Source organism: Barbus barbus (assembly GCF_936440315.1).
Source record: "Barbus barbus genome assembly, chromosome: 15".
Lineage (NCBI taxonomy): Eukaryota > Metazoa > Chordata > Actinopteri > Cypriniformes > Cyprinidae > Barbus > Barbus barbus.
This window is the reverse complement of record NC_136743.1, coordinates 16,067,687-16,093,782: the sequence shown is the minus strand read 5'-3', so window position 1 is coordinate 16,093,782 and position 26,096 is coordinate 16,067,687. Positions and strand designations below refer to the sequence as shown.

General features: G+C 35.5%; 2 protein-coding genes across 5 annotated transcripts; one reads left to right on the top strand and one right to left on the bottom strand.

Annotated features, from left to right (window-relative positions):
• Positions 1-16: 16 nt before the first annotated feature.
• LOC306881450 (trimethylguanosine synthase-like) lies at positions 17-17,870 on the bottom strand. 2 transcript variants are annotated; one of them, XM_079435557.1, is made up of 13 exons: positions 17,510-17,870; positions 17,075-17,139; positions 15,900-16,075; positions 13,897-14,515; positions 11,419-11,554; positions 10,593-10,673; positions 10,320-10,500; positions 7,672-8,002; positions 7,364-7,528; positions 3,317-3,460; positions 2,002-2,218; positions 1,718-1,796; positions 17-572 (listed from the first exon to the last, which is right to left on the bottom strand). In XM_079435557.1, the coding sequence occupies exons 1-13, from the start codon at positions 17,617-17,619 to the stop codon at positions 459-461; spliced, it is 2,418 nt and encodes an 805-aa protein (XP_079291683.1). In that variant the 5' UTR covers positions 17,620-17,870; the 3' UTR covers positions 17-458. The 2 variants fall into 2 exon arrangements, with proteins under 2 accessions (XP_079291683.1, XP_079291684.1); XM_079435558.1 differs by having other exon boundaries at positions 7,364-7,525; positions 17,510-17,793.
• On the top strand, positions 17,862-24,296 carry LOC306881465 (DGAT1/2-independent enzyme synthesizing storage lipids-like). 3 transcript variants are annotated; one of them, XM_079435582.1, is made up of 8 exons: positions 17,862-17,941; positions 18,257-18,315; positions 19,027-19,408; positions 20,522-20,689; positions 21,823-22,016; positions 22,102-22,162; positions 22,265-22,404; positions 23,061-24,296. In XM_079435582.1, exons 3-8 carry the CDS (start codon positions 19,081-19,083, stop codon positions 23,163-23,165), a joined length of 996 nt encoding a protein of 331 aa, XP_079291708.1. In that variant the 5' UTR covers positions 17,862-17,941; positions 18,257-18,315; positions 19,027-19,080; the 3' UTR covers positions 23,166-24,296. The 3 variants fall into 3 exon arrangements, with proteins under 3 accessions (XP_079291708.1, XP_079291706.1, XP_079291707.1); XM_079435580.1 differs by having other exon boundaries at positions 17,877-17,951; XM_079435581.1 differs by having other exon boundaries at positions 17,877-18,068.
• Positions 24,297-26,096: the final 1,800 nt, after the last annotated feature.

Genomic DNA, 26,096 nt, shown 5'->3' with positions numbered 1-26,096 from the left:
GTATATTCTCACATGATGATAGGAACACATACGCTTTTAATCCATTCACGGTTGTGACAAATTTAATAAAGGTTTGTAAAACCTGCTGAATAGTTAGAAATACATGCATGTGAACGAGTAATCAATATTAAAATATTTAGAAATATAATAAATTCAAATATTTGTATCTATACATATATTAAACAGCACTGTGATACAGATATTTTAGAATTTTAAAACTTCCTTTGTTTCTTCAAATCAACTTTAATAGATAAATATCAATGCTGAAAAAAAACAGATCTAAGTTCAAATAAACATTATACTAGCAGCATCACAAAAACATAAAATGCACATTTTATGTAAAATCCATCATCAATGGCTTTATAAAACAGTAAACGGCAGATACTGTGTACAAGTACAATTTAAGTGCAGCAAGTACAGTTAACATAAATGACTGTCAAAGGTCAATATAAAAGGTTTTATGTTTTTGACTTAATTAAGTTGCCAAAGTATGCAGTAATTGTTTTCAGTTTGTTGTTCAGAAAGTTCTGCTCCACTTCCACCTTCCCACCTGGGCCGGCAAGCGACGCGATCTACACAGAGTGAAAGAAGAGAAAGAGGAAGAAGAAAAAGAGGCAGAGCAGGTGTGAGATACCATCACAGACGACGTGGTCATTAGTTGCCAACATCAACATGTCAGTATAATATAAACACAGTATCTTGGTTTAGGGAAAATTGTTGTTGAATTCAATCACAAGAAAGTCACACTAATACATAGGATTTAACCATACAAACAATTATGGGCAAAAGGCAATGATGTATTTACTTTAGATATTAGTGAGGAAATTTGCTACAGTCAAACACAGAATGCTCCGGAAAGTAGTGTGGTTTCAAAAGGTGCAACCACACTGCGCCAGACAACAAGACCGTTCAGAGAATTCAAAAAACATTATAGAGCTGCAATTGACATATCAGATGCACTAAACTAAACCCAATGTACATAGTGCATTCTGTGAAATAACTCAATTTCTGACTTAAGAATAAGTTTGATGCCTTTACGGCCATGTATGCTAACACTTAAGTCATCCATACACTAGTATACATCCCCTAGTGAAAAATAAATATACTAAAATGTATTTGAGAAACTAGTATACTTAAAGTCTGCTGAGCAAACAATTTTGTACTTAACGCAGTTTAATTGTGCAAAAGTAGTGCTGAAGTCCAGCTAAAGTATACTGAAGTATATTTGATTGTGCTGAAGTGGAACTATTGCAAGTATACTTCAGGTACACATTAAATACCTTGCATTTAAAGACCGATATTATTCAAAGATCATACAATCCTCATAAATAGTGACATTGAACCTCATTTTAGGCTTAATATTAAGAAATGTGCATTGTGCACAAGTAGTCTGCCAAATAAAGTTTAATCATTTTTATATCAGCAAGTCTCAAGCAATTTGTCAGTAAATATGTTAATAGATTTGAACTATACTTAGTATGAAATTAATGTATTTGAAATATATTACTTTTTTACTAGGTTCTACAAGTGAAAAAGAAAAAAAATTTTTTTGATAAACTTTTAGCAAAACAAAGAAGATAATTGTGTTCCTTGAGCCATTTATGGGGTCTTTATTACCTTTTTTTTTTTTTTAATGATAAAACAAATGATAAAAAAGATAAAAAATTACTATAAAAATGAAAAATAAATTATTCATGTAAATAAATAAAAGTGTTACCTGTTCCATGTCTGCGTTTCGAGGAAGAAAATAGACAATATTGTCTGAAATCATTTTTGACAACATGAAAATTTCAAATGTATAGATAGTTAAGGAAGTTGGAATAGGCGGTTTGAAGCATTTTGACCACAGACAATAGAAAGTATAACATAACTTCCACAAAGAGGAGTGATGTGAAAAAGGACACATCTGAACATTTTATTGCAAATTCTAATGAAAACTCATTTGAAAAGAAAGAGGCACTGCCTAGAATAAAAGTACAGGGTGTAAGACTGAAAGGATATCCATCAGGAGTCATCATGGTCTTGATGTTGAAGACGTCAGCACTGAGGTACTCTGGTCCTCCCCACGGGGGACTGAGGAAAACCATATCTCCTCGCAGGCGCGGAGCCAACTGCAGGAAGTCTCCCTGCACAAACTCTATCTGGTGCGCCACACCGTACACTTCTGCATTGTGCTGTGCCAGAGCCAGCCGTACAGGGTCGATATCGATGGCGATCACTGGATGTCAGGAGGAGAAAAACAACTTCACATACAAAAGGGGCAATGACAAACAAGAGTGGCCATGATAAAGAAAAACGAATAAAAACCCAGTAAGTTCAGTATTGTTCTTTTTGTTTTAATGATGGTTTTGAACAATTTTTATACAATTTTCAGGAAACATTTTATTTATTGACTAAGATTTTCATGGTATAACCATCAAGTACTAAAATATTTACTTTACACCTTGAATACATTTAATGTTCAAATATTTGGGGTTAGTAAGATTTAAAAAAAAAAAAATTAATGAATATTTTTATTGAGCAAGGACCGATTAAAATGATCAAAAGTGACAGTAAAGATATTTATAATGTTACAAAAAATATATAATTTAAATAAATGCTTTTAACTTTCTATTCATCAAAGTATCCTGAAAAAAACACTTTACAAAAAAAATATTAAGCAGCGCAACTGTTTTCAACATATCAGAATGATTTCTAAAGAATCGTGTGACACTGAAGACTGTAATAGCTGCTGAAAATCCAGCTTTGCCATCAAAATAATAAATTATATTTTAAAATATAGAAAAATAGAAAACATTAATTTTAAATTGTAATATCTCATAATATCCCTTTTTACTGTATAATTGATCAAACACATTCAGCCTTGGTAAGCATAATAGACTTTTCATAAAGAAATATGCATTGTGAATATTTCTAAATATTATGAATTACAAAAACAATCCAAAAATATCTAAATGAATTTTAAATCATAAATGAGAAAAATTATATTTGTGGTTTGCATTTCTAATGCATTTTAACATAGAATGTATGAATATATATATATATATATATATATATATATATATATATTTATTTTTTTTAGAAAAAAATGAGTGCTGTTTTCTTTTTGATTGTTTTTTTTAGCATAGCAACATGGACTTTTTTTTTTTAAACAGCAATACTACATGTTCAATCCCAAATGCTAAAATAGATCAGTTAATTACAAATAAAATAAAAACAAAAACTTTCAGATGGTTTCTCAAGACAATGGAAACCAGTGCATTGGAGTTAGCATGGTAGAACTGTGTTGACATGGCAATATGAAATGCAACTGTACCTCTTTTACCAGTGAGGGCAAATTGAATGGCATTTCCACCCACACCACAGAAGGCATCGATAATGAGCTCCGTACTGAAGCTGTCCTGCACTCTCAGAGCGATGTGCTCTGCTATCTTCTCAGGAGTCACTGAGAACCAGCCCTCTGTGGACAGAACAGAGTCACAGGTTATGCGCATCACAATTCAAATTAGAAGCAAAAGGCTTTTATCAGTTCATGCATTTGTCCTTCTTAAACAAAATATTAAGATTAGCAGAATATTATTCAAATTATAGATAAACCCGAATGCACCTTTTTATTACAAATGTGGTAGAATTTTGACACTTTGACCACCAGAGGGAGTCTGCACTTTTCATTTTCTATTTGAAGAGCTGAAGCTTGGCTTTGCTTACGTCAAACCCTCTAAATATATAGCTTAGCTCCATCCTTTCTGTGAGAGAGAGCTGTGGCAGAAGCAGTCAGAGAGCACAGAGAGACTGGAGTTTAACAGAGCATGTCCTCTTCTGATTCTGTGGAGACCAACACCATCTGCTTTTAGCCTCTACAAATGCATCTGTTTTTCCGCCTCTCGTATTTCTCTCTCCACTGAGAATAGAACACCTGCTAAAGTAACAATCACTGGTCTGGAGCAACCACGTTCAGCACTTCCTGTTTACAGTGTGAGATCCGGACAGCGGGCGGCACCAAGAGCCCATCAAGTACAGGTGCCCCAGAGTACAGAGAACTTGCTTTTCTAAGCACATATACCGTAAGTGGTACCTTAAATTTGCATAAGCTCAGAAAAAAGGACCAAATCTTACAGAAAAACACCCTGTCAACACTAATAACAAATAATTATATTGGTGTCATTTTATAATTGCAGAGACATTTCCATCTGAAAAAGTTTTATAACTGAAATGTCCCACATTAAACCTACCATGTTATATCGATTAAAGTATCTGCTTTCACATATAATTCAAGGTCAAAATTAATAATTGTACAATTTTTTTATTCAGTAACACCACTGACAAATGTCAGTTAATTGTGTTTCTCCTTTTTGGCTCCAGACTATTAGTTAATGTTGGATAACCAATGGATAACCAAATTTTTTCCTTGTTCAACATCCTGTTCCACATGGATATGTCACATCAGAGTAACATGTATTGTGAATGCCTCTGAAGTGGTAAGGCATACCAGTAACCTTTAGTGGGGTCACATGCTGATAAAAATCACTCCAAATTTCCTCATTCCATTTAAAAGTCTGCGTCTTGACTGGCATAATGTCAACATCATAGCTGTGCTTGTTGTTTGGTTCCTCTTGGTGGGTATCAGAGTAGTAAAAAGAGCGGGTTTGCATCTTTGTAGCCTTGAGGTAATCCCCCTCCTCTTTATGGTGGGGGTGCAGGAGACACACAATTCAGCCCACGCTCTTGATCTACCCTCGCTCTCCTCTGTCCAATCAGACACTGCTGAAGGAAAAGAGGCTCACTGTGGCTATGGGCTACTGCCTATGTTGACATGAATAAATGAATAGAAACGAGGCTCTGATCTCACTTTCAAACAGAATTCCAGATGCTTAGTGAAAGAGTTATGATCCGAAAGTGAGAGAGACGTATAAAAACACATTAGTCATGGTACTTTGGAGAATTCAAAGAGAAATCTGCCGTCCATGAAGAGAGTTTGTCTAATCCCAAATAAGGGGACCTTTCATGGTACCACAAGGAAAACCATTTGGTGTTGATTAAAAAACATCTTTCCCAAGACCAGCCCTATTAAAGACAAAATCCTAACTCAATATTAAAGTTATGCCATTGAATTTAACCAGAAAAGTGACTTGGGGTCAGGGACATAAGATGTTTAACATAAAAACTATATTTTACATTTTCTGGAAAAAAATGTTGGTGGTATTTTAGCAAAAGTCACCACCACAATGCTGTGGTGTTGCAGGTGGTTTTAAGACATTGCTAAATAATTGAAATTGTAATTGATTTGTGTAGTGTAGCATTTAAAATGACATATTCTTAATTAATATTTGTCTAATGTCCAGTTAACATATGTGAAAAATTAAAATAAGATGAATGTACCTGAGAAGCAAACCGGCACAATTTATTAAAGTGTTAGTTCACCCAAAAATCTTAATTCTGTCATTAATTACTCTCTCATGTCGTTCCAAACCCGCAAGACCTTTGTTCATCTTCAGAACACAAATTAAGATATTTTTGATGATTTTAATCAAAAGCTTTATGAAGCTACGAGAATACTTTTGTGTGTGCAAAGAAAACAAAAATAATGACTAATTGAATGACTAATTTATTGATTCATAAGTGTATTTTGTTTTACTGTACTGGCAGATCTTTTCCATTTATATTCCGCATCAAGTTCACAAAAAAACAAAGCCAAAAAATTACAATTTATGAAAACAAGTCTTACTTTTTTCTTATGCAATGCTGCCGCTTTTAAAAATGCATGTGCTCTACACATTGAGCCTTGGTGCTCAAATTCACATGGTCACATTTCCTTTTACTCCATCTCTTGTTCTTTCTTTAATATAAAGAATAAATGGTCAAAAGACCAAATGGTAAAAAATAGTAAAAAAGACCAATTATAAAAGACTATACAGCAAATAAAATTCCTTTTACAAGATAAAATTAGACAAGCAAAACGCAATTAACAAGCAGGTTTATGTTGAGTTTAATACACTGTGTCCATTAAGAGAGTGGCCCACTTTGCAGACGGCAGTGGAGAGGATAACGCAGGTAAAGCACCAGAGCTAAAGGTTGTCCTCCTCTGAGGTTGAGCACTCTATTTGTGTAAAGTGTAGCGTGGGGAAAGAAAAGCGTGCTCTCCTGAGCGCTCTAAAAGCTGCCTGCTGCCTAGCTCTCACTTGCTCCCTCTCGCTCGCTCGCTGTCTCCCTCCTTTTTTCTCTGGTCTGACGCAGGAGGTATGAGGGGCTCCGTGTCTAGCGTCAGCACACACACTGCAGACAGAGCCAGCGCAGTCAGACAGCCCACACCTTCAGCTGCTACAACCTCACACTGACATCATTCTCTGTCCTTCACTTCTCAGTGTGCACCCTGTTTTTCTTTTTTAAAGTCACTGGTTTTACTGTGAATGATTCATTGGTGCATGTTATTCCAAGAAAAAAATAAAAATAAAAATATGACTTTCGTTTGCCAGTGACGTCACTTACAAAGGCTGTGCGGGCTATTGATTTATGTATATCCAAATAGCTATTTGGACTGTTATCATCATCCTATTAATTCCCAAAGGTGTAAGTCAAATCCTGCTCAAGCTTTTGTCCCTGTTCACTCATCAAATTATCAGTAAAAATATAAAATTGACAGTGAGAAGAATTAGGGCTGGGTGATACATTGAATACTCATAATGTATTTGCAGTTTTCTTTGGCAATACAAAATTAACACGGTGACAATTTTATTTGACCATTTTTCTAGAATGTGTCATTAGTTTGTGACCCCTTCTATTCTCATGACTTAAGTATGAGATTTAATCTTCTGTATTGGTGGTTTGTTGCAAATAATTTCAAACAGTTAATTTCAATTTATCTATTCATAACTCGACAATTAATTTGCATCAACAATAAGAAATGTTCACTGAAGTCTCTGCGGGACATACTTTTATCCATTAATTTTTATTTTATTTTAATTTATTTATTTTTTCTCTATGCTGTATATTTGCAGTGTTGTATTAATGCAAATATGCATGAAAATGTTTAAAAATTCTTCACTGTGTTTATTTAGTGGAAAACTTGACTGCTTGACCTAGTATTAGTTTTAGTTTACTTTGATTTAAATTGTGGTTATAAAACATAAAAGACTAAAAAATGTTGCAATACAATACATTTTTATCTATATCAGCCAGATTGATGAAGAATAATTAATTTCTAGTTCAATAGGTTGTCTATCTTTGTAATCTTCCACTGTTTAAAACTTAATGGCCTAGAAGCTGCAGCACTGAAGTTGTTTGGATAAAATCATCTGTTAATTGAATAAATGCAAATAATTAATTAATTGTCTAAAATGAAGATGGTGGCTTTGTGCTGACTCACCATGGTCCAGTTTGATGCCCTCATCAAACCTGGAAAACAGACGGTAGCGTTGTGCCCAGTACTTGGCCAGCTCAGGTTCTGCTGCAATCTCAGGAGGCATCTCCACATCCTTTCTCCTTTTCCGGAACCTCTTCTTGTTCTTTTTAGAGGCTTGCACGTTCTCTGCTGGGAAAGGCAACAGTATGATTGTGTCAAATTGCCTTGAACAGCAAATGAGAAACCTAACTGTGTTAATGGTTGGCTTGTATGTTACACAGACTGTGATTATCTCATTTGTATCATGCAAAAGCATGGTGCTAAATGCTGACCTCCCTCAGCGTCCTCAGGAGCATCAGGGAGTAAGAAGTCAGGGATGTCCAAGGACTGCAGCTCTCCTCGAGGATCTGAATCGCTGTCCTGTCTTTCTTCTGGCTCTGGCTGAATGTTCTGCTGAAGTTTCTCACTTATTTCACATCTTCTGCTGAGCTGAGGAGTCTTCTCACACTCCATTTCATCAGTTTTTTCCTGGTCTTCCTTTCGTGTAGGTAGACTTCCATCTTCTGCTCTCTCACGTGGCTCAGGCGGGGCTTCAGGCATGGAGGCTGGAGTCACCTCCTCAGAGTCAGCATCAGTCTGAACCTGCTGAAGGAAACTCTGGACCTGTGAGGATATGAGAGAATATAGGACTTGTATAGGAAGGAACAAACTCAAATACTGCACACCACATTCACATTTATTTATTTATTATTTTTATGTTTAGTCTATTATGCGCACTAAGGCTATTTTTGTGGAAACCATGGTACATTTTCCAGTATAAACAAAAAGTAAAAAAAAAAAACAGCTTTTATTTGAAACAGAAATCTATTGTAACTATGTAAAAGTTATATTTTTTAATCAATTAAATGTCCTTGCTGAACAAAAAAAAACATTCATTTCTAAAAATAATTAAATAAATAAATAACAGGGAATAGTTTCGCACAAATGGATCATCATATTTGGGGTCCTTGGAATTTATTGATTTATTCTCCACCAAAGGCTTTTTCATCAATGTAGTAAAATAAAGAAAGTATAAAAGTGGCAGACATAAGCTTCTTACATTACAATAAAAACTACATCATTTAACCTGATGGGTCCCTGGTAAAATAAAACACAGCCTTTGCAGGCACAACTAAGAGCAGCAGAACTGCAGGCCTCAGTGTGATAAAGGAAGCCCCAACAAAATCTTGTTTAGGCATCCAGCTCTACCAGATCAATTTGTGCTACAAAGAAATCAATTCTAGAGCACTGCAGTAAATTGGTCTAGTCTCTTCGCTGGCTAAAATCCAGCCTTACATGAAACCTAAGCTGGCTGCTGGGGGTTTGGCACTAAACTCAGAAATCCACCTTGAAAATGTGGATGACTAGAAGATGAAAGATGACTAGATGCACTGGGTTGAAAACAACAATTTGTCTCTTTTCTTCTTGAATATTCAACATGCCAGTGATGAAGAGCAAGCATTTGAACCGGTCCTGTGTGTGTTTGACAGCTGGGAACATGCGTGTTAGTGTCAGGGGTGAGACTGGAGGTTAGAGCGGCTCTGTCTGTCTGATGCGAGCTGACAGCGTGCAGTAAAAGCAGGTGCTGCGTGACAGCGCTGTGATGGGGTGGGAGGGATAGATGAAGCAGCTCTGTGCAGACCGCATACAGTATCAGCCTCACCGCTCCCGCTGGCTCTATGCCCACTCTCTACCCCATTCTCCTCTCACACACAAACTCTGAACAATTTACACTGTGCTTGACTGATCCGTAGTAAGGCGACTAGAATGATACATCCTGCATGAAAGCCCACAAAATCCATGTGTCAATAAAACCTCAGGGAACAACGCAAACATACGCATTTCATCGCTCAGTTGAAGCACCGCTGTTGAAGACATACATCTGAGTGCCTAGTTGTACAGAGGAGCTTAAATATGAAAGACTACAAACTGCATAATAAAAAAATGAGAACTTCATCCCCCAGAAGAGTCTCTAAAAGCCATATCTGGCAGGGATACTAAAAACAATTATACAAAATTTAAATAAATATTTTTAAAGAAATGAATACATTTACTTAGGATGCATTCAACTGATCATAAGTGACTGTAGTAGAGACATTTATAATGAAAGATTTCTATTTCAAATAAATATATATATATTTTTTACTTTATATTCAACAACTATTCCTGAAGAAATGTATCACAATTTCCACAAAATTCAGCAGAATTGCTTGCAGCAGTATATTAGAAGGATTTCTGAAGGATCATGTGACACTGAAATCTGGAGTAATGACTGCTTAAAATTCAGCTTTGCATTCAGAGGAATAAATTACATTTGATAATATACTAAAATAGAAAACAGGCTCTTTAAATTGTAATAATATTTCAGTTTTTACTGTATTTTTATCAAGTAGCCTTCATGTGGCCTTAGTGAGCGTTAGAGACTTCTTTCAAAAACATTTTAAAATCATACTGAGTTTTTAAATGTTAGTGTATCTGATCGAATGTGCCTGTGTATATGAATCGGCCATTTCTGGCAGGTGTTAATGTAAACAGTCACTTTGTTTTATGTTAAAGTAAACAAGTTTACTAGTTAAATTCTAAACATTTTTTGTTAAAATTATCAGCTCTGAGCAATAGGCCTTGCACTTAATTTATTTCTGTGCTTGTAATAATCAGTGAGAAATACTCGAAGCTAAATGCCACCGTTTTAATTAATTTTGTTCATACTCATAAATATATTTAACTTTTAAAATTAAAAAGTGTGTTCATTAGAATACTGCATCCCAAAAGCTATTAAATCTAATCTACTCACTGCAGCCCTAACATTCAAAATAGTCTTTGGCTGACCTGATGCAACTGTCTTTGGGCAAATTAAGACATAACAAAAACTTTGGGGAGGATTTTATGGGTGAATTATTTCTTCAAAAATGAAAAGCACACGAAGCAAAAAACAGCTTACTTTTTGAAGGACTTTGCTGATCTTTGGCTTTGTGGTTTGTGGTCCATCATCAGTAAAGAAGATGTGCTTGTTGATTTTGCAGGCTGCTTTTTTTCTTTCCTCGGGAGGCTTTCTGTTCTCCTCACTCCTTCTGCCAGCGTATTGAGCTTGGCCTTGTTTCAGCTTCACAACACTGTCAAACCTGCCAAGACAAAAAAACATTGAGATGTAAATGGAGGCCCTGATTGTTTTCAACACACTAAAGGGCTGTTTAGCCTCTGTCTGGGGTCTTACTTTGAACCACGTCTTAGACCGAGAGCATCCCATGCCTCCTCAACCGGCACCTCCGCAAGCTCCTCAACATCCAGCTCATGACTGTGAAGAGATCAGCCATTTAAGCAGCACTGAATTACATAATCATAGTCTTTCACCCAAAAATGATAGTTTTGTCCATATTTACTCAGCTCATAATATGCAAAACCCATATACTAATATTAATTAGAACAGAAGTTTGAATAAAAGTTTGGGATACTGTTAGTAATATTGTTAAATATTATTCATTTACAGTAACAGCTCATTTTAAAATATTTTATATATTAAAATAATTGTAATAATTTTGATATGAATAATTTTAATACATTAAAAATATTTTCAGCAGCAATTAAGCCAATTTCAACATGTTAAAATACTAATTTGAAGCTAAAGAAACATTTCTTTTTATCATTAATGTTGAAAACATATTATATTCACACACATTTTTGTAAGTTTTTCAAGATTCTTTGATGAATATAATGTTCAAAATAACAGCATTTATTTGAAACAGAAATCTTCGGTAACTATGAATGTATCTCATTCATGATGAATAAAAAAAAAAGAAAATGGGTCACACGGATTACCATTATGTAAGTTTTGGGTGTTTGACAGCTCCTGGTCACTATGTACTGTCATTTTATAGCAAGAGTTTCTTCTTCTGTGCGCCATAGACAAAAATGACAGCAAATGGATTTGGAATGACAAAAATATTTGTTTAAAAGACAAAAATAAATCCCAAGAAACCATAATCATTAACTATGCAAGTCTGATACAATACAGTATACTAAATAACAGAACGCCAGCTTACGCTCTCTTCACTTTGGCTCGTCTGTTCCCTGGAGGTTCATCATCATCATCACTCTGATCTTCGTCGTTAGATCTGCTCTTTATGGGCTGTCCACTCCAATTACTCAATGGTGCAGAGGTCTGTTTCATGTTGCCATCTGAAATCACATACTTTCAGTTTACTATTAATAATAGCTACGCTAACATCATAAAACGATGTCTTATACTGCCTGATGTATACGGCAAAAAAAGCTGTTCCAGCGGTACAAATAAGGGTGCTGTTCAGATGGCATCAGTCAAGGCCCGACAATCAGGATGACAAGAGCCATTTTTAGAGCGACTGCGAGGGGATTGTGATCAATTCGAGCGCTCAGGAGTCTGTGCTCTCTTTCACATGTACCAGCTTTAAAAATGCATAGGCCAAAGTCACATGCTCCTTTTATTCAACAGCTGACATCTTTTGATATGATGCATTAAACATTCAGAGCCAAGCTTAGGCTGCAAAAAAAGACCTCTGGGGAAAATGATGTGCTTTTATTCAGGGGGTGTTGTCATAAATTCTAAGTTTCTAAGAATTCTCAAGTTTTCTGTCAGAGCATATCGAGCAGGCCAACTCCCAAAAAATAAGTTGAAGGTTAAAGTGTCACCAAAATTGACTTTCTATTTTATTTCACTTTGCATGATTCATTAGCATGTAAATCTAAACTTTTTTCCGGCTAATATCACAAATTACTTCTGCAAGCCTTTTGCTATTTTTACGCTTGCAACCAGTTCTGCCCTCTTGTTTTATCTCAAATACATCAGATTAGTTACTTATCTGCTCAACTTCTTTACTTTGTGATCCTTAACAGGGCTGATAAAAAGTGTTCTCCAAATTGGATTTATATATCTGCTACAGCAAAAAAACCTAAATGCAGGTTTGCCATTGCTTCCTGTCATAAACACAGTCAATACTCTAAAAATACTCTTTAAAATATGCACAAATGCCTAAACATTTATCTCCACAGAGACTTCATTGGAATTGCATGACAAAGATACAGTTGAGATAAAAAGTTTACACCCCCCTTTCAGAATCTGCAAAATGTTAATTATTTTACCAAAATAAGATCATACAAAATAAATGTTATTGTTTATTTAGTACTGACCTGAATAAATTATTTCACATAAAATATGTTTACATATAGTCCACAAGAGAAAATAATAGTTGAATTTCTAAAAAATGACCCCGTTCAAAAGTTTACATCCCCTCGATTCTTAATACTGTGTTGTTACCTGAATGATCCGCAGCTGTGTTTTTTGTTTAGTCATGGTTGTTCATGAGTCCCTTGTTCGTCCTGAACAGTTAAACAGTCTGCTGTTCGTCAGAAAAATCCTTCAGGTCCCACAAATTCTTTGGTTTTCCAGCATTTGTGTGTATTTGACCCATTTCCAACAATGACTGTATGATTTTGAGATCATCTTTTAACACTGAGGGCAAGTGTTACTCATATGCAACTATTACAGAAGAAGGAAGAATGATGCATTAAGAGTCAGGGGGAGAAAACTTATTTTGTGGGAGCTGAAGGATTTTTCTGAAGAACAGCAGGCAGTTTAACTGTTCAGGACAAACAAGAGACTCATAAACAATCACAAAAAACAAAAAAAACAGCTGTGGATCATTCACGTAACAACACAGTGTTAAGAATCAAGGGGATGTAAACTTTTGAACGGGGTCATTTTTATAAATTCAACTTTTATTTTCTCTCGTGGACTATATGTAAGCATCTTTTATGTGAAATATCTTATTCAGGTCAGTACTAAAACAACAACATGCATTTTGTATGATTCTCTTATTTTGATAAAATAATTAACATTTTGCAGATTCTGAAAGGGGGTTGTCAACTTTTGACCTCAACTTTACATTTTACCCCAAAATTAAAATTCTGTTAGCATTCATTCGTCCTAATGTCATTCCGAACTTGTATGACTTATTTTCTTCTGCGGAACATAAAATAAGATATTTTGATAAATGTCTAAGTGTTTATTTTTTTGTCCATTAAATGGAAAACAATGGTAACCACAACTGGTTGGTTACCAAAACATTGTTCGAAATATTTTCTGTGTTCCCCAGAAAAAATAAAATCATATATGGATATGGAAAGACATGAGGGTAAATAAATGAGGACAGAATTTTATTTTATTTTATTGTATTTTAGCTGTATCAAAGCTATGGTTAATAATCATTCATTTACTCTATTTTTTAATTAATTAATTTAGAAAAATGTCTCAAAATTGTTTACGTTCTGAACAACAGAAAATTGAGCACACACTATAGGCCCATGCTATAACTGACAAAATAAATTTGAACTTATTTTACAACTGCACTAGATTCAATACGCTGAAAGTAGGTCATAGAGCAGGAAGGTGTTGACATATTTGGGTTCTGCATCACTGCAGGAACACCACAGTCCCCATAGCTAATACACAAAGTGACCTTGAATGTCAAAATACATGCACTAACCAGAATTGTCAGTGCAGGCTGTGCGTGACGATGGCCTTTTGCGGTTTCCGCCATCACAGGGCTCATCAGCGCAGTTACAGACCAAAGACTGTCGCTGGTCGCCATTCTCGCTGTCTACTTCCTCAGTCAATAAGCTCAGGCTGCTTATGAGATGTGTAACGTCTGCCTTTGACCTTTCTTCTGTCTGATTCTCGAGTGCCTCTTTTTGTCCTGGGCTGCCCTGATATTCCTCAGAAGCAGCGGTGGTGCTGTAGGTCTCGTCCACTGTCCAGCCCTGGGTGGCCCAGTAGTGAAACTGCTCCCAGTAGTACTGGTATGTTTGTTGGTAGTGCTCGTCCCAGTCTGCCTCTGAGCGGGAACTGTCCTGTGTCGAACTGCAGGAGATATTAGGTTGTTTCTCCAGCCAGCTCTGCCACAGCAGACCCTCCCCGTGCTGCTGCCAGTAGCTCAGCCAGGCCTCCTCTGACGCAGGACACGGCTGTTCAGCGGGGGTCTCAGTGATGTCACTCACAGCACACTGCTGTTTCTGTTCAGAGACCTTGTGGGTTTCGGCATAATCTGAGGGGGCTTCCAAACGCTTGATGGTTCTTTTGTTCTTCGGTCTCACTAAAACTTGGCCCTTAAAGATGAGAAACAATTATTAGTTTTGGGCTACAGCCAAGTCATTTCCTAAAGTAAATGGGGTAAGACTTCACAGTAACAGTCTTTAATGAAAATTTACAAAGAAGATAGCAAGCGAGCAGCTTCACTGCACAGAATAATCCATAATCACAGGCCCTCTTTACATCCGGGCATTAACATGCATATATTAAAAGCCAAGTGTAAATGTACCTGAGGCACATTGTGATGAGATCACTGAACCACATCTGAAAAATGTGTAAATGTTAATGCACTTTTTCATTATTTGCAATTGCAGTCTAGTTAAATAATATCCAGACACTATTTGAATACAAAATACATGTTAATGCCATGTGTAAAGGGACCCATGCAAAAGGAAAATGCTACAAACATAAAAAAAACAAGAATCAAGGATATATAAGCTAGAATAATTTATATAATTTATTTGAGTTATTATTTTGTATTGTTGAATAATGCACTGTATATACACTAACACTTTTGGTAAATCTGGAATAATTAAGATAATTAATAAGTCTTTCCTATGCTTACAAAGGCTGTATTTTGGGGAGGGGATATTACAGTAATATTGTAAAATATTATTAGAATTTATAATAACTGAGTCCTACTTTAATTTATTTGAAAAAATAATGTACTCCTGTGATGCAAAGCTAAATATTTAGCAGCCAAACATTCAACGATTTCTGATTTGGTGCTCAAGAAACATTTCTTATTATTATCAATGTTAAAAAATAGTTTTTGCTGCATAATATTTATGTGGAAACTGTGATACATTACCATTCAAAAGTTTGGGATAAGAAATAAATACTTTTATAAAACACGGACACATTAAATTGATCAAAAGTGAAGAAATGTATCTTGTTACAAACAACATGCTGTTCTTTTGAACGTTCAAATTTACAAAGATTTCTGAAAAAAAACTGCTTGAATATATTAAAAAAGAAAACTGTTCTTTTTTACTAATAAACACAGCCTTGGTGAGCATAAGAGACTTATTTTAAAAACATAATTATTCAAATTATTACTTAAAAAAAATATTACTTAATTGTAATTATTCAAAACCTTTGACCGGTAGTATACAAACATCCAGGATGTCCCAATTGTAATTTTATGGTTCAGATGTGTGCTCAAGAGCACCCCCTATGCGGCTAACATGCACGCTCAAAGTAGACACTAGTGTGGACATCACAGCAGTCTACTACCCAGCAGTCCATGCACCATTACGACTCCAAATTGTGGAGGAATCTAAGGACTAGGGACAAGGGCCTAAGACTTTTTGCATGAACATTATAAGCAGAGATGACATAAATGGACAGCAGTGCTATTCCAATATAACATCAAGATTATCATGCATCCAACAGACATACAGCTTTTCTCTGTTTCGATGAGCTGGCAAACTCCACAGGAAGCCCCAAACTGGCCATAAGCATGGTCTCTTCATCAGCAACAGCCTCTTCTTCCTCGTCCCCCTCCTCCTCATCATCATCATCCACAGAACAGTTAAGGTCCTCCAAAAGCTCTTCCCCACCATAAGCTTCAAAATCTACTGAAAAAACAAAGTGTAATGTGTAGCTATTTGAGCATTATAAGCTATATCCTGAAATTAACCTGCTGCATGTATTTAATTCAATTTAAAATCAAGAAAAAACATCAAGGCTAAATGAGCTTCCCAATCTTTTTTTGACTCCAAGCACCCCCATTGTCCACGACAATATTCAAAGGCCCCATGATTTTCCTGGTGTTTGTGATTTACTAGAAAATGATTAAGGATTAAGGATTTTTACAAACAATTTTAAAATCAATTTCTAACCAATAAAATATTTGAAAACTTGGCACCTAGTAAAACGTAGGTGCTGGCATATGAAGAAAATGCCAACTAGGTTACTGGAAAACTTGAACGTTTATAGCAGAATGTTGGGTTTAACATTTATCGATTAAAAAAAATAATGAATAATGGTGTAGCAGCCTGGCAGTGAGACACAACATAAGAATAAGTATATGTTTTTGAGATCCCCTTTTTTTGTCTTTTACCTCATTTTAAACTTGATGTGATCTAGCAATCTATGCATACTTGTGTCTGCATGTTGTATGGGTTAGTTGAGGAGGTTTAATATAATACCTACAATCTCCAAAAAAAATGTGTATTCTTTGTCTCTTTAAATAAAATAAAAAGCATGACTCATAACTAGAAAAAAATTATATTCATTATAAAAAATATCCATAGACTTTTAATCAAATTTTAATTTCAAATCAAACTAATTACATAATTTACATGATTTTCCAGGTTATGCTTTTAAAATGACCTCATTTCCAGGTGGTGAGGGAGTGGATTAAAGCACAAAATATCTTGATCTTGAATATTTTAGCTCATGTTAATGCTTGTTTTGTCTTATTTCAAATCATTTAAATTCCTGATGAAGTCCTTTTAAGTTTATTGAGGCCGTCTGGTTGAGAACCACTGGGTTAAATGCATTGTCAGGAAGTCAGTATGTAAACAATCAGCATTCTTCATATATCATCAAATATTAACAGGAAACTGTACCTTGCAATTGACTGTCAGTCTGATTCAGTATGGCTTTAAAATCTGACCGATACAATTCTCGATCACTGCAGATGAAAACAAGAGAAAATGTGTTCATCACCATGAACAATAGTAAACAGGCAGCATCCCATGTCAACTCAGTAGTCAGTTTTACACAGTGAGGGTTTTAGCTCACTATCTCAGATCTCTGGGAGCACAAGCACCGTTATGGAGCAGACCAGTTTTTCAGTTGTTGACCAGCCTGTTCTGTTGGTTCATTCTGCTGCTCAGGCCATTAGGTGATTCTTAACAGTTACTAACAACAATATAGCAACGGTGCATTAAAAATGTAACTTTCTGCAGGCATTTAATCTAATAAAAACAGTATGCATATTCACTTTTAGTTGATCATTTGATTCATATCACACCGCAGTGTTGTTCAGCATGAACACATACTTGACATAAGCTCTGGAGCACAAGCAGTGTATTGTCATCTCTCTCTCTTCATCCTGATAGAAGATGATATCAGCTAAAGGAACAATATTCCGCTCGCTGTAATCAATCATGATGATAGACGCATGAGTGACACTCTTTTAACCGGACAGAAATAAAAACGACCACGAGACATATAGCGATATATAAATATACTGTTGAATTAAAACGAGGAACATTAAAAGTACTAACACGAGTTTCCGCCCTCGTGTTTTGGAAGTTGCCCGTCAAGTTAAAAGACTTTCAGTAAAATGACATGGCATTCATAACGCTGTAAGACTTTTATTCTGACATGTTCGGACATAAGCCGTTTCCTGTTTGTGTCACATGTAAAGAGAGCCGGTTGAGTCAGGAAGAAAAACAGTTATTGAGGGCAACAGTGTCTATTTCATCGAGGTATCATAATGTTAGTAGTCTTATTTTTTATACGCTTCTTCTAAAACATCCATCCATATGTTTAGTTTTTCGAGTCATCAGATGTGTAATTTTGAAGAAGTGTGTGAAAATCTGGAGCTGTTGTTAGGTTAGTTTGTCTATGATCGCTATCCAGTGTTCAAGTGTAACTGAAGACAGAGCGGTTTAATGCTACGCCTTTCCTTGTCATCTTTCATGCATTTGACTGCGTTCATGTAAATGATTCGTATAGCAGTCTCCCCTGTGACTGAGTGTGAATGAACAGGTTTAACTGTCATCGACATCCTTTGATTTTAGGGCACCGTTGTGAGGTTGGTATGTTTGGCCGAGCAACAAACACATTTCCGTTGGAGAAGGTTCGTGCTTTTTTCCTTTGTGCTTTAAAAATAGTTTCAATGCTATTTTTTTTTTTTTTATAAATGATGTATCAAATGGCTATAATTAGATTTGTGAGTTAAAGCTGAAGTGTGTCATTTATAGGCGACACTGTTGTCTGTGAACTTCGTTGCAAATATGATGATTGTTGTCAAACCCGTCTTTCATTGTTTGGACAAACAGTTAACTCCGCCCCAGACTCACGCTATTGGTCGAGAACTGTGACTTGTGAAATTAGGTGCAAATTTAGTCTCATATAAATTTATGCTCTGCGTATAAGCTTATAAATAGAAGTAAAGAAGCAACATTTACCTTCTATTATCAACACGCAACCATTGCTGCAATATTTATTTCGTGATTTTTATATCACAGCAGCTTTATATTTTAAAATACAGCGACTCAAATCTATTTTCTTCTTTTTAAGTATATTTTCTGTAATATTGTAGCTTTAATCATTTAAATTATTATTGATTGATTGAATTCTGATTATTTTGTTGCTGCAAACTAAAGTATTTTTTTTTCTGTAATTTCTGTATTTATTCATTCATTTTATAAAAAAAATAACACAGAATGTTTGGCTCTGCATATTAAACTGGGATAGGAAAAGTATGTTAATGTCATAAATATGACGCACTCGAGCTTTAATGCCATCTTAATGTCTGCTATTGATAATTTGTGTCTTTCATTCCCAGGTTGTTGCCTTGCTCAGCCCATCTGCCACTGGGAGAGGCTAACAGTGAAGCAGCATGTCCAGTGGGAATGAGTCCTGTCTGTTTGAGAACGGATCCGTCAGCTTCTTCTCCTGCTTAGTTCATGTGTGGGAGGAGTGGGCAGGACTCGGGCGGCTCGAGGACTATCTCAGTTTCATGGAGTATCTGCTCTGGGTTTTCACACCTCTAGCCATAGTCTTCATTCTGCCTTTTCTCATAGTTATCTTCCTCTATCTGTCCATACTCTTTCTCCACGTGTACAAGCGCAAGATCCAGTTGAGGGAAGCTTATTCCAATAACCTGTGGGATGGTGCGAGAAAAACTCTGGCAACCCTATGGGATGGACATGGAGCTATTTGGCATGGTATGGCTTTGGCTTTTTTATCTGCATGTATTGAGATCTGGATTGTTATCTTGTTTAAATTAAACTTCTTTGGTTTGGATTTTTCGTTATGCTCACTTACTTTGTATCCACTGTGCTGCTAATTAGATTTTTGAGTGATAGACAGGAATAGTAAAATCATAATTAAAAAAGTTATGTCTAAAGACATGATGCAAGATTTGACACATTCTACATGTGTATTATCAGGTTATGGATGTTTTATTTGAATATTTTTCCCCCAGTCTTAAACCATCTTATCCTTTGACAGCGCAATCAATGATGGTTTGATGTTCCTGGTATTAAATCGCAATATTAAAATTCGTAACCTGTTCAGTCTTTATCAAGTGGAGCATCTAAATAACTGTTTTGTCTGATTCACTGAACCAATTTAATTTGATTCATTTCACAAAGTGTATGATATTTCTAAAGGTTACAACTGAACAATTGAGCATATAAAATACTGTTCAAAAGTGTGGTAATTTTTTTTTTAATGTTTTGCAAAGTATTTATATTAATATAGTGTGTGTATGTGTGTGTGTGTGTGTATATATATATATATATATATATATATATATATATATATATATATATATATATATACACACACACATACACACTATATTAATATAAATAATAAATTTAAAAAATATATATATATATATATATATATATTTATTTATTTATTTATTTATTTATTTATATTTGTATTCAAATATATTTTAAAATGTAGTTTATTCCTGTGATGGCAAGGCAAAAGCTGAATTTTCAGCATCATTACTACAGTCTTCGGTGTCACATGATCCTTCAGAAATCATTCTAATGCTGATTTGGTGCTCAATTAACATTTCATATTATTAGCAATGTTGAAAACAGTAATACATTTTACTTTCTTTGATAGAGATCAAAAATATTTATTAGAACTAGAAATCGTGGTAACATTGTAGATGTCCTTGCTTTCACTTTTTGACCATAGTTTTAGTCATTTGTAATGTCAAATTTTAATTTCCATGTTATTTCAAGAATAATATTATGTCACACTTCACAAAAATGTTGAATTGTTTTTTCCTGATTAATTAGGTATGTATTTTGTGACAGGTTATGAAATCCATGGTTTAGAAAAGATTCCAGATGAAGGACCTGCTCTCATAGTCTACTATCATGGAGCTATTCCTATAGACTACTATTATTTCCTGGCAAGTGTTATCATTCAAAAGGGAAGAACTTGTCATTCGGTGGCTGATCATTTTCTGTTCAAGGTCCCAGGTAAAAACAAATTTCATACTGGTGAATTAAGTGATCAATCAGCCTTATTTTGCCCATGACAGAGTCATTACTCTGTACCTAATTTCCTAGTGATTCACTTAATTTTAGGACGAAACATGTCCTTTAACTTTATCTACCATTAGTTTTAAAAAATAGTAAAAGATTCACTTTGTTCTTACCACAGATGATTTAATTATAATCTATAGAAAAACATAAATGTGTGTCTTTTCAAGAAGCATTGACTAATGTCTGTCAGGACATTGTTTACAATCTGAAAATCCTTTCCATATTTTACCTTCATTGAACTGAACAAGGTCACACACTGATTTAAACACTGTATTGCCAAAAGTATTGGAACACCCACTTCTAATGAACAGGTTTGACTACTTTATTAATTTCCATGAGTACAAATCTTAATATTAAAGCGTATAATGATATTCTAGGGAATTGTGTGCTTCTAATTTTATAGTAACAGTTTGGACAGGACTCTTTTCTTTAACTTTAAATGCAGACCTTAACCCAAAAACCTCATCACCAAACACCAATGACTTGTACATATGGGTACAGTCATTTTAGACACTTTCAAAACTGTTGCAAAAGAGATGGAAATACAGTTTTTAAATACATGAATTATGCTTCCATCTTTGTTGCCACAGTTTTAGAAGTGCCGCCTTCTGTTCTAAAGAAGGGGGTGGCCCAATACTTTTGTCCATATAGTGTATGTACAAGTCATTTGTATTTGGTGATGAGCTTTTGGCTCAATGTCTGCATTTAAAGTCACACCAGAGGTGTTCAGCTGGGATTAGGACTTGGCTTTTTGCAGACCAGTCAAGTTCTTCCACACTGACTGAATCAATCATGTCTTTTTGAACCTTGCCTTATACACAGAGGCATTGTCATGTTAGAATAGAAAAGGGTCCTGTCCAAACTGCTGTTATAAAATTAGTACACAATTCCCTAGAATATCATTATATGCTTAAACATTAGGATTTGTACTCATGGAAATTACTGAAGTAGCCAGACCTGTTCATTAGAAGGGGGTGTCCCAATACTTTTGGCAATATTGTATTTATATACTTTTCAATTTACTTTCATGAATTGTGCTCATATTGTCTGTATAACAATCACGACAGGGTTTAAGCTCCTCTTGGAGGTGTTTAGTGTGATCCACGGGCCGCAGGAGGAGTGTGTGAAGGCCCTGCGCAACGGCCACCTCCTGGGCATCTCTCCTGGTGGAGTACGGGAGGCCCTGTTCAGCGATGAGACGTACCCTCTGTTCTGGGGCAAACGCAAAGGATTTGCACAAGTGGCCATTGACTCGAAAGTGGTGAGTGAGTGACTGTCCCTCTTATTCTACTCCTTTCATACAAACCACTTTTATTGTACTAAGAGTCTTGTGCTTGTCCCTATAGCCAGTTATACCCATGTTTACTCAAAACTTGAGGGAGGGATTTCGCTCTCTTGGAACATTAAGTGAGTCATGGACAAAAGATTGAACTTTCACACAGTTGTAAATAATAATCGAAATACATAACGAAAGAGTTCAGTCTTAAATTCATCTCCAAATTCCTTCAGGGTTTTACCGCTGGGTGTATGAGCGGTTTCGCCTACCGATAGCACCCATTTATGGAGGATTTCCAGTCAAATTTCGCACGCACTTGGGTGACCCCATTCCATACGACCCCAAACTCAATGCAGCTGAGTTGGCTGAAAAGGTAGGACTCCACAAGTTTTGTTTTTATAATTGTGTAGTACTGTAAAGGTCTGACTTTTGTTCGTTTGCTGAGCTGGTGTTTTGCAAATTGAAAAAAAGCTACAAGAGGTTCTAACCTCTACCGATAAGTCCTAACCTACTGTTGACTACACAACATACTCTAGCGCCATTTGTTTACACCGTCCCCTAAGGGAACGTTCCACTCGAGTGGCGATCACCATTCATCACATAAGCAGGTGAACAGTCTGCAAAATGAGAGAATGCTTGTATAATAAAGGACACCCCAAATTAGGTTCTATAAATGAATAAAGTCTGGTGTACAAGGTTTTTTACTTCAATGTCACATGGCCTTTCAGAATTCAAGTAGCATTTATTATTATTTCCAATGCTGAAAACTATATATGTGTATTATCAATTCAAGATGGAGTAAAAGCCATTGCTAAAAATCAAACCCCAGGACATTTGATTATTTTTAATTAACATGGGCCCCATCTTACATGTGCCTAATGAATAAAAATGATGGCCCATGTGCAAAACACGGTGTCAGCAAATACAACTAGCGCACTGTGAGTAGTGCATGTTCAGTTTATGCCTCTGTTGAGTCAGGTTTTGTCATCATATTTAGTGTACTTTCTTCAATCGAACCCATCTGTTCAGGTGCAACAGGCAGTTCAAGCACTTATCGACAAACACCAGAAGATACCTGGAAACATCCTCCGAGCTCTTCTAGAGCGATTCCAAAGGGAACGCAAAGAAGATTAGCACACTTGCCTTCTCTCAGACTGAACAAATAAATATGCTTCAAGCATAATTTAACTGAATACCAGAGATTTTATAATATTGTCACATCATAAATTTAGCAACGTTACTGACACTATAATGGACGTATCAGCATATATCGCAATGTTGCATATCAAATAATGGTGCGTGTCTTTGTAACGTCTTTTTATGTGTATTCTTGTGCATGTTGAAGAGTGTGTTATTTTTTTTGTTTAAGTCTACAACTTATTTGCACACTTTGATTTTATTCAAAGGACCACTGCCAAAATAGTTTCCACAAAGCCTTTGGCTAGTTTTTCTTTCTTTTTTTAAATGTCCTTTAAAAAAATATAGCATTCTGTCCTGGAAATCGATTATATTTATCCATCTGAAGGAAAATAGTACATACTGTGATGTTTGGGATTTTGTAAGCACACTTAATAATAATGATAAGAGATACATGCTTGAATATTTGTTGTTTGATGTTGAATACATACAGTTTTAGTCTAACATTTCTGTATTAACTCTCAAGAGGTGAACTGCTGTCTATTTAAGCATCGGTTGATAATGGTTTGTCCTGCTCTCAGAGCTTATTATAACATTCTGATTATAAAAAAATAAGTATGCAACTGCTAATGATTTTATTCAGGCGACAAAGCATACAGGTCTTTCAGAATTCATTAAGTTTTGTAACATTCCTGAAACGTATTGATTTACTAGTTCATTACATCAAGGCTGTTCAAATCTAGTCAAATTTGATCAGTGTGGAAATAATGGCTGTAATTGTGTGATTTTTATAAGAGATTTTATTATTCACAATAAAATGGAATATTCCGATGAATTCAGTGTTGGTAAAACAGTTTTAATGCACTCTTGTGCTCAGTAAACCACCGTCCCGTGATCCTTTGGGTGACAATATCTTGTGTGTGACAAAGATCAAATGTCAGCATGAGCGCGGCCTTCGTCACCCTGTCCTGTGATCTCTGTGCAGATCCGGTGTGTTTGGTGTATGATATGCAAACGCACCAGTGTTACTCTTTATAAATCTGTTTGGTATTAACCAGCATCTGTGCATTTTAAAACCCCCCATCCCCCCAAAAAATCACTTGGAAAAATAAAAAAAAATTTTTTTTGAAGAAGAAGAAAATCTTTATTATTCATGATCTCTCCTTGCATTATACATGTGCTCCTAATTTTCTTTCAGCCTTTCCAGGAGTCTCTTCTAATTAAGGTGTAAAACCTTAAGTCATAGGAGGTGTGAGAATACATATTCAGACAAACTAATCACCAAGCCTTGCATTTGTGATCGACTGGTTCTGAAAAAGCAGATTTGCTCATCACCCATGCTTTTTTTCCAACCTTGAAACGGTTGATGACATACTAAAAATGAAAAAGGACCTTATTCACACATTAACTGCGAATCCGAAAGACTGCAAGTAAGTCTAATAAAATGACCACAGTGTACTTTATTAAATGAATTTGGTACTTTGTGTTGCATTAGAATCAAATAAAAATTTACAAAAATCCAATATGTACAAAAATGTAATGTTCTTTTTGTTTTTACTCTTCAATTTACAATAAAATCAGATAACAGATTTGATGCATTTTACGCACTTCAGACTTTCATCACACGATACAACTTACTTAAGAGACCAATAATAAACAGTTTTTTTGTTTTTTGCTTTTTTATGTCATTTATTACATCACATACACCACACTAGTTTTATCTGTATAATGTCATATGTAACTGCTGATCTCTAGTCAATAGACACCCTTCTTGACCAGGACTCCGAGAGGAATGTTCTTTTACACATGTACATTTGCATACATTTATTTACAGTTAAATAGCCTTTTGCAAGTCACTATGGAACTTCCGTTGCAACTGAAATACCAGTAAAGTCTGTACATCATTTCTGAACGCTGAACTGAACGCCACCAAGTTCATTCAATTACTGTGCTTGTACTAATAGCGTGTTTTATAAATAACCACCGATTATCATTTATCTAAATGTACATTTCTTTTTTTTACCCCCATTTATGAAATTCTAGTTTATCTAAGTATCTATGTCTACGTGTTGTGAGGGAGGATCAATTTGTTTATTCAACAAAAGAAAGATTCTCAGATGAATACGAAAAGAAGTGCCACATTTCATTGCAGCTTTCCGAGTAATTCGGTGTTTGCTAACTGATTCAAAATGCTCACAATCTTGTAACAGTACGGCCCATGACCCCTGACTATCTAGGTCATCGTTTTGATTGTTTGTCTGCATATGCAATTTTGTTTGTCTGCTTTCTTCTACTTGTGGTATAAGCCCTGTTGAAAAAAAAACAAGTATGTTTTGAAGCATGGCAGTTGGTCTGAGCTGGTTTAAGCTGGTCCTAAGCAACTAGCTCCTGCTCAGGACCAGCTAAGAACCAGATTAAACCAGCAGCCATGCTTCAAAACATACCTACTGGATTTTTCAACAGGGAGCACAGTAAGTACGCTAATCAATAATGCAACATCGTCATACTAGCATGACAGCAACCGGAGCATCATGTGCATGACCAAAACTAAACCAAAAGAAACAAACAGAAAAAGTCACTTATGGATAATGAATCCACAAAAAGGCGAGTGCCGTTTAAGGCAAATAAAATAGAATCAGCTTGCATGAATTGAATGTTCTCCTGCTGTGAATAGTTGTAAAATAAGTCCTGCTTTTGAACTCGGCTCTACTGATGTACCGGTAATAAACAGAGCAGCCTTCAACTCCTCCTCTCATCCACCAGGACTCCATCGCAATAAATTCCTTCATATCAGCCATCAACAACTAGAGCTGGAGAGTGGTCTGTTTCAAATACCGCTTTGAGGTAGGTTACAGGTATGAAGTTTTTCCAGAGCGAAGAATTGGCTGACTATGATATCTCTAGGTTTATTGATAAAACCCAGATAGA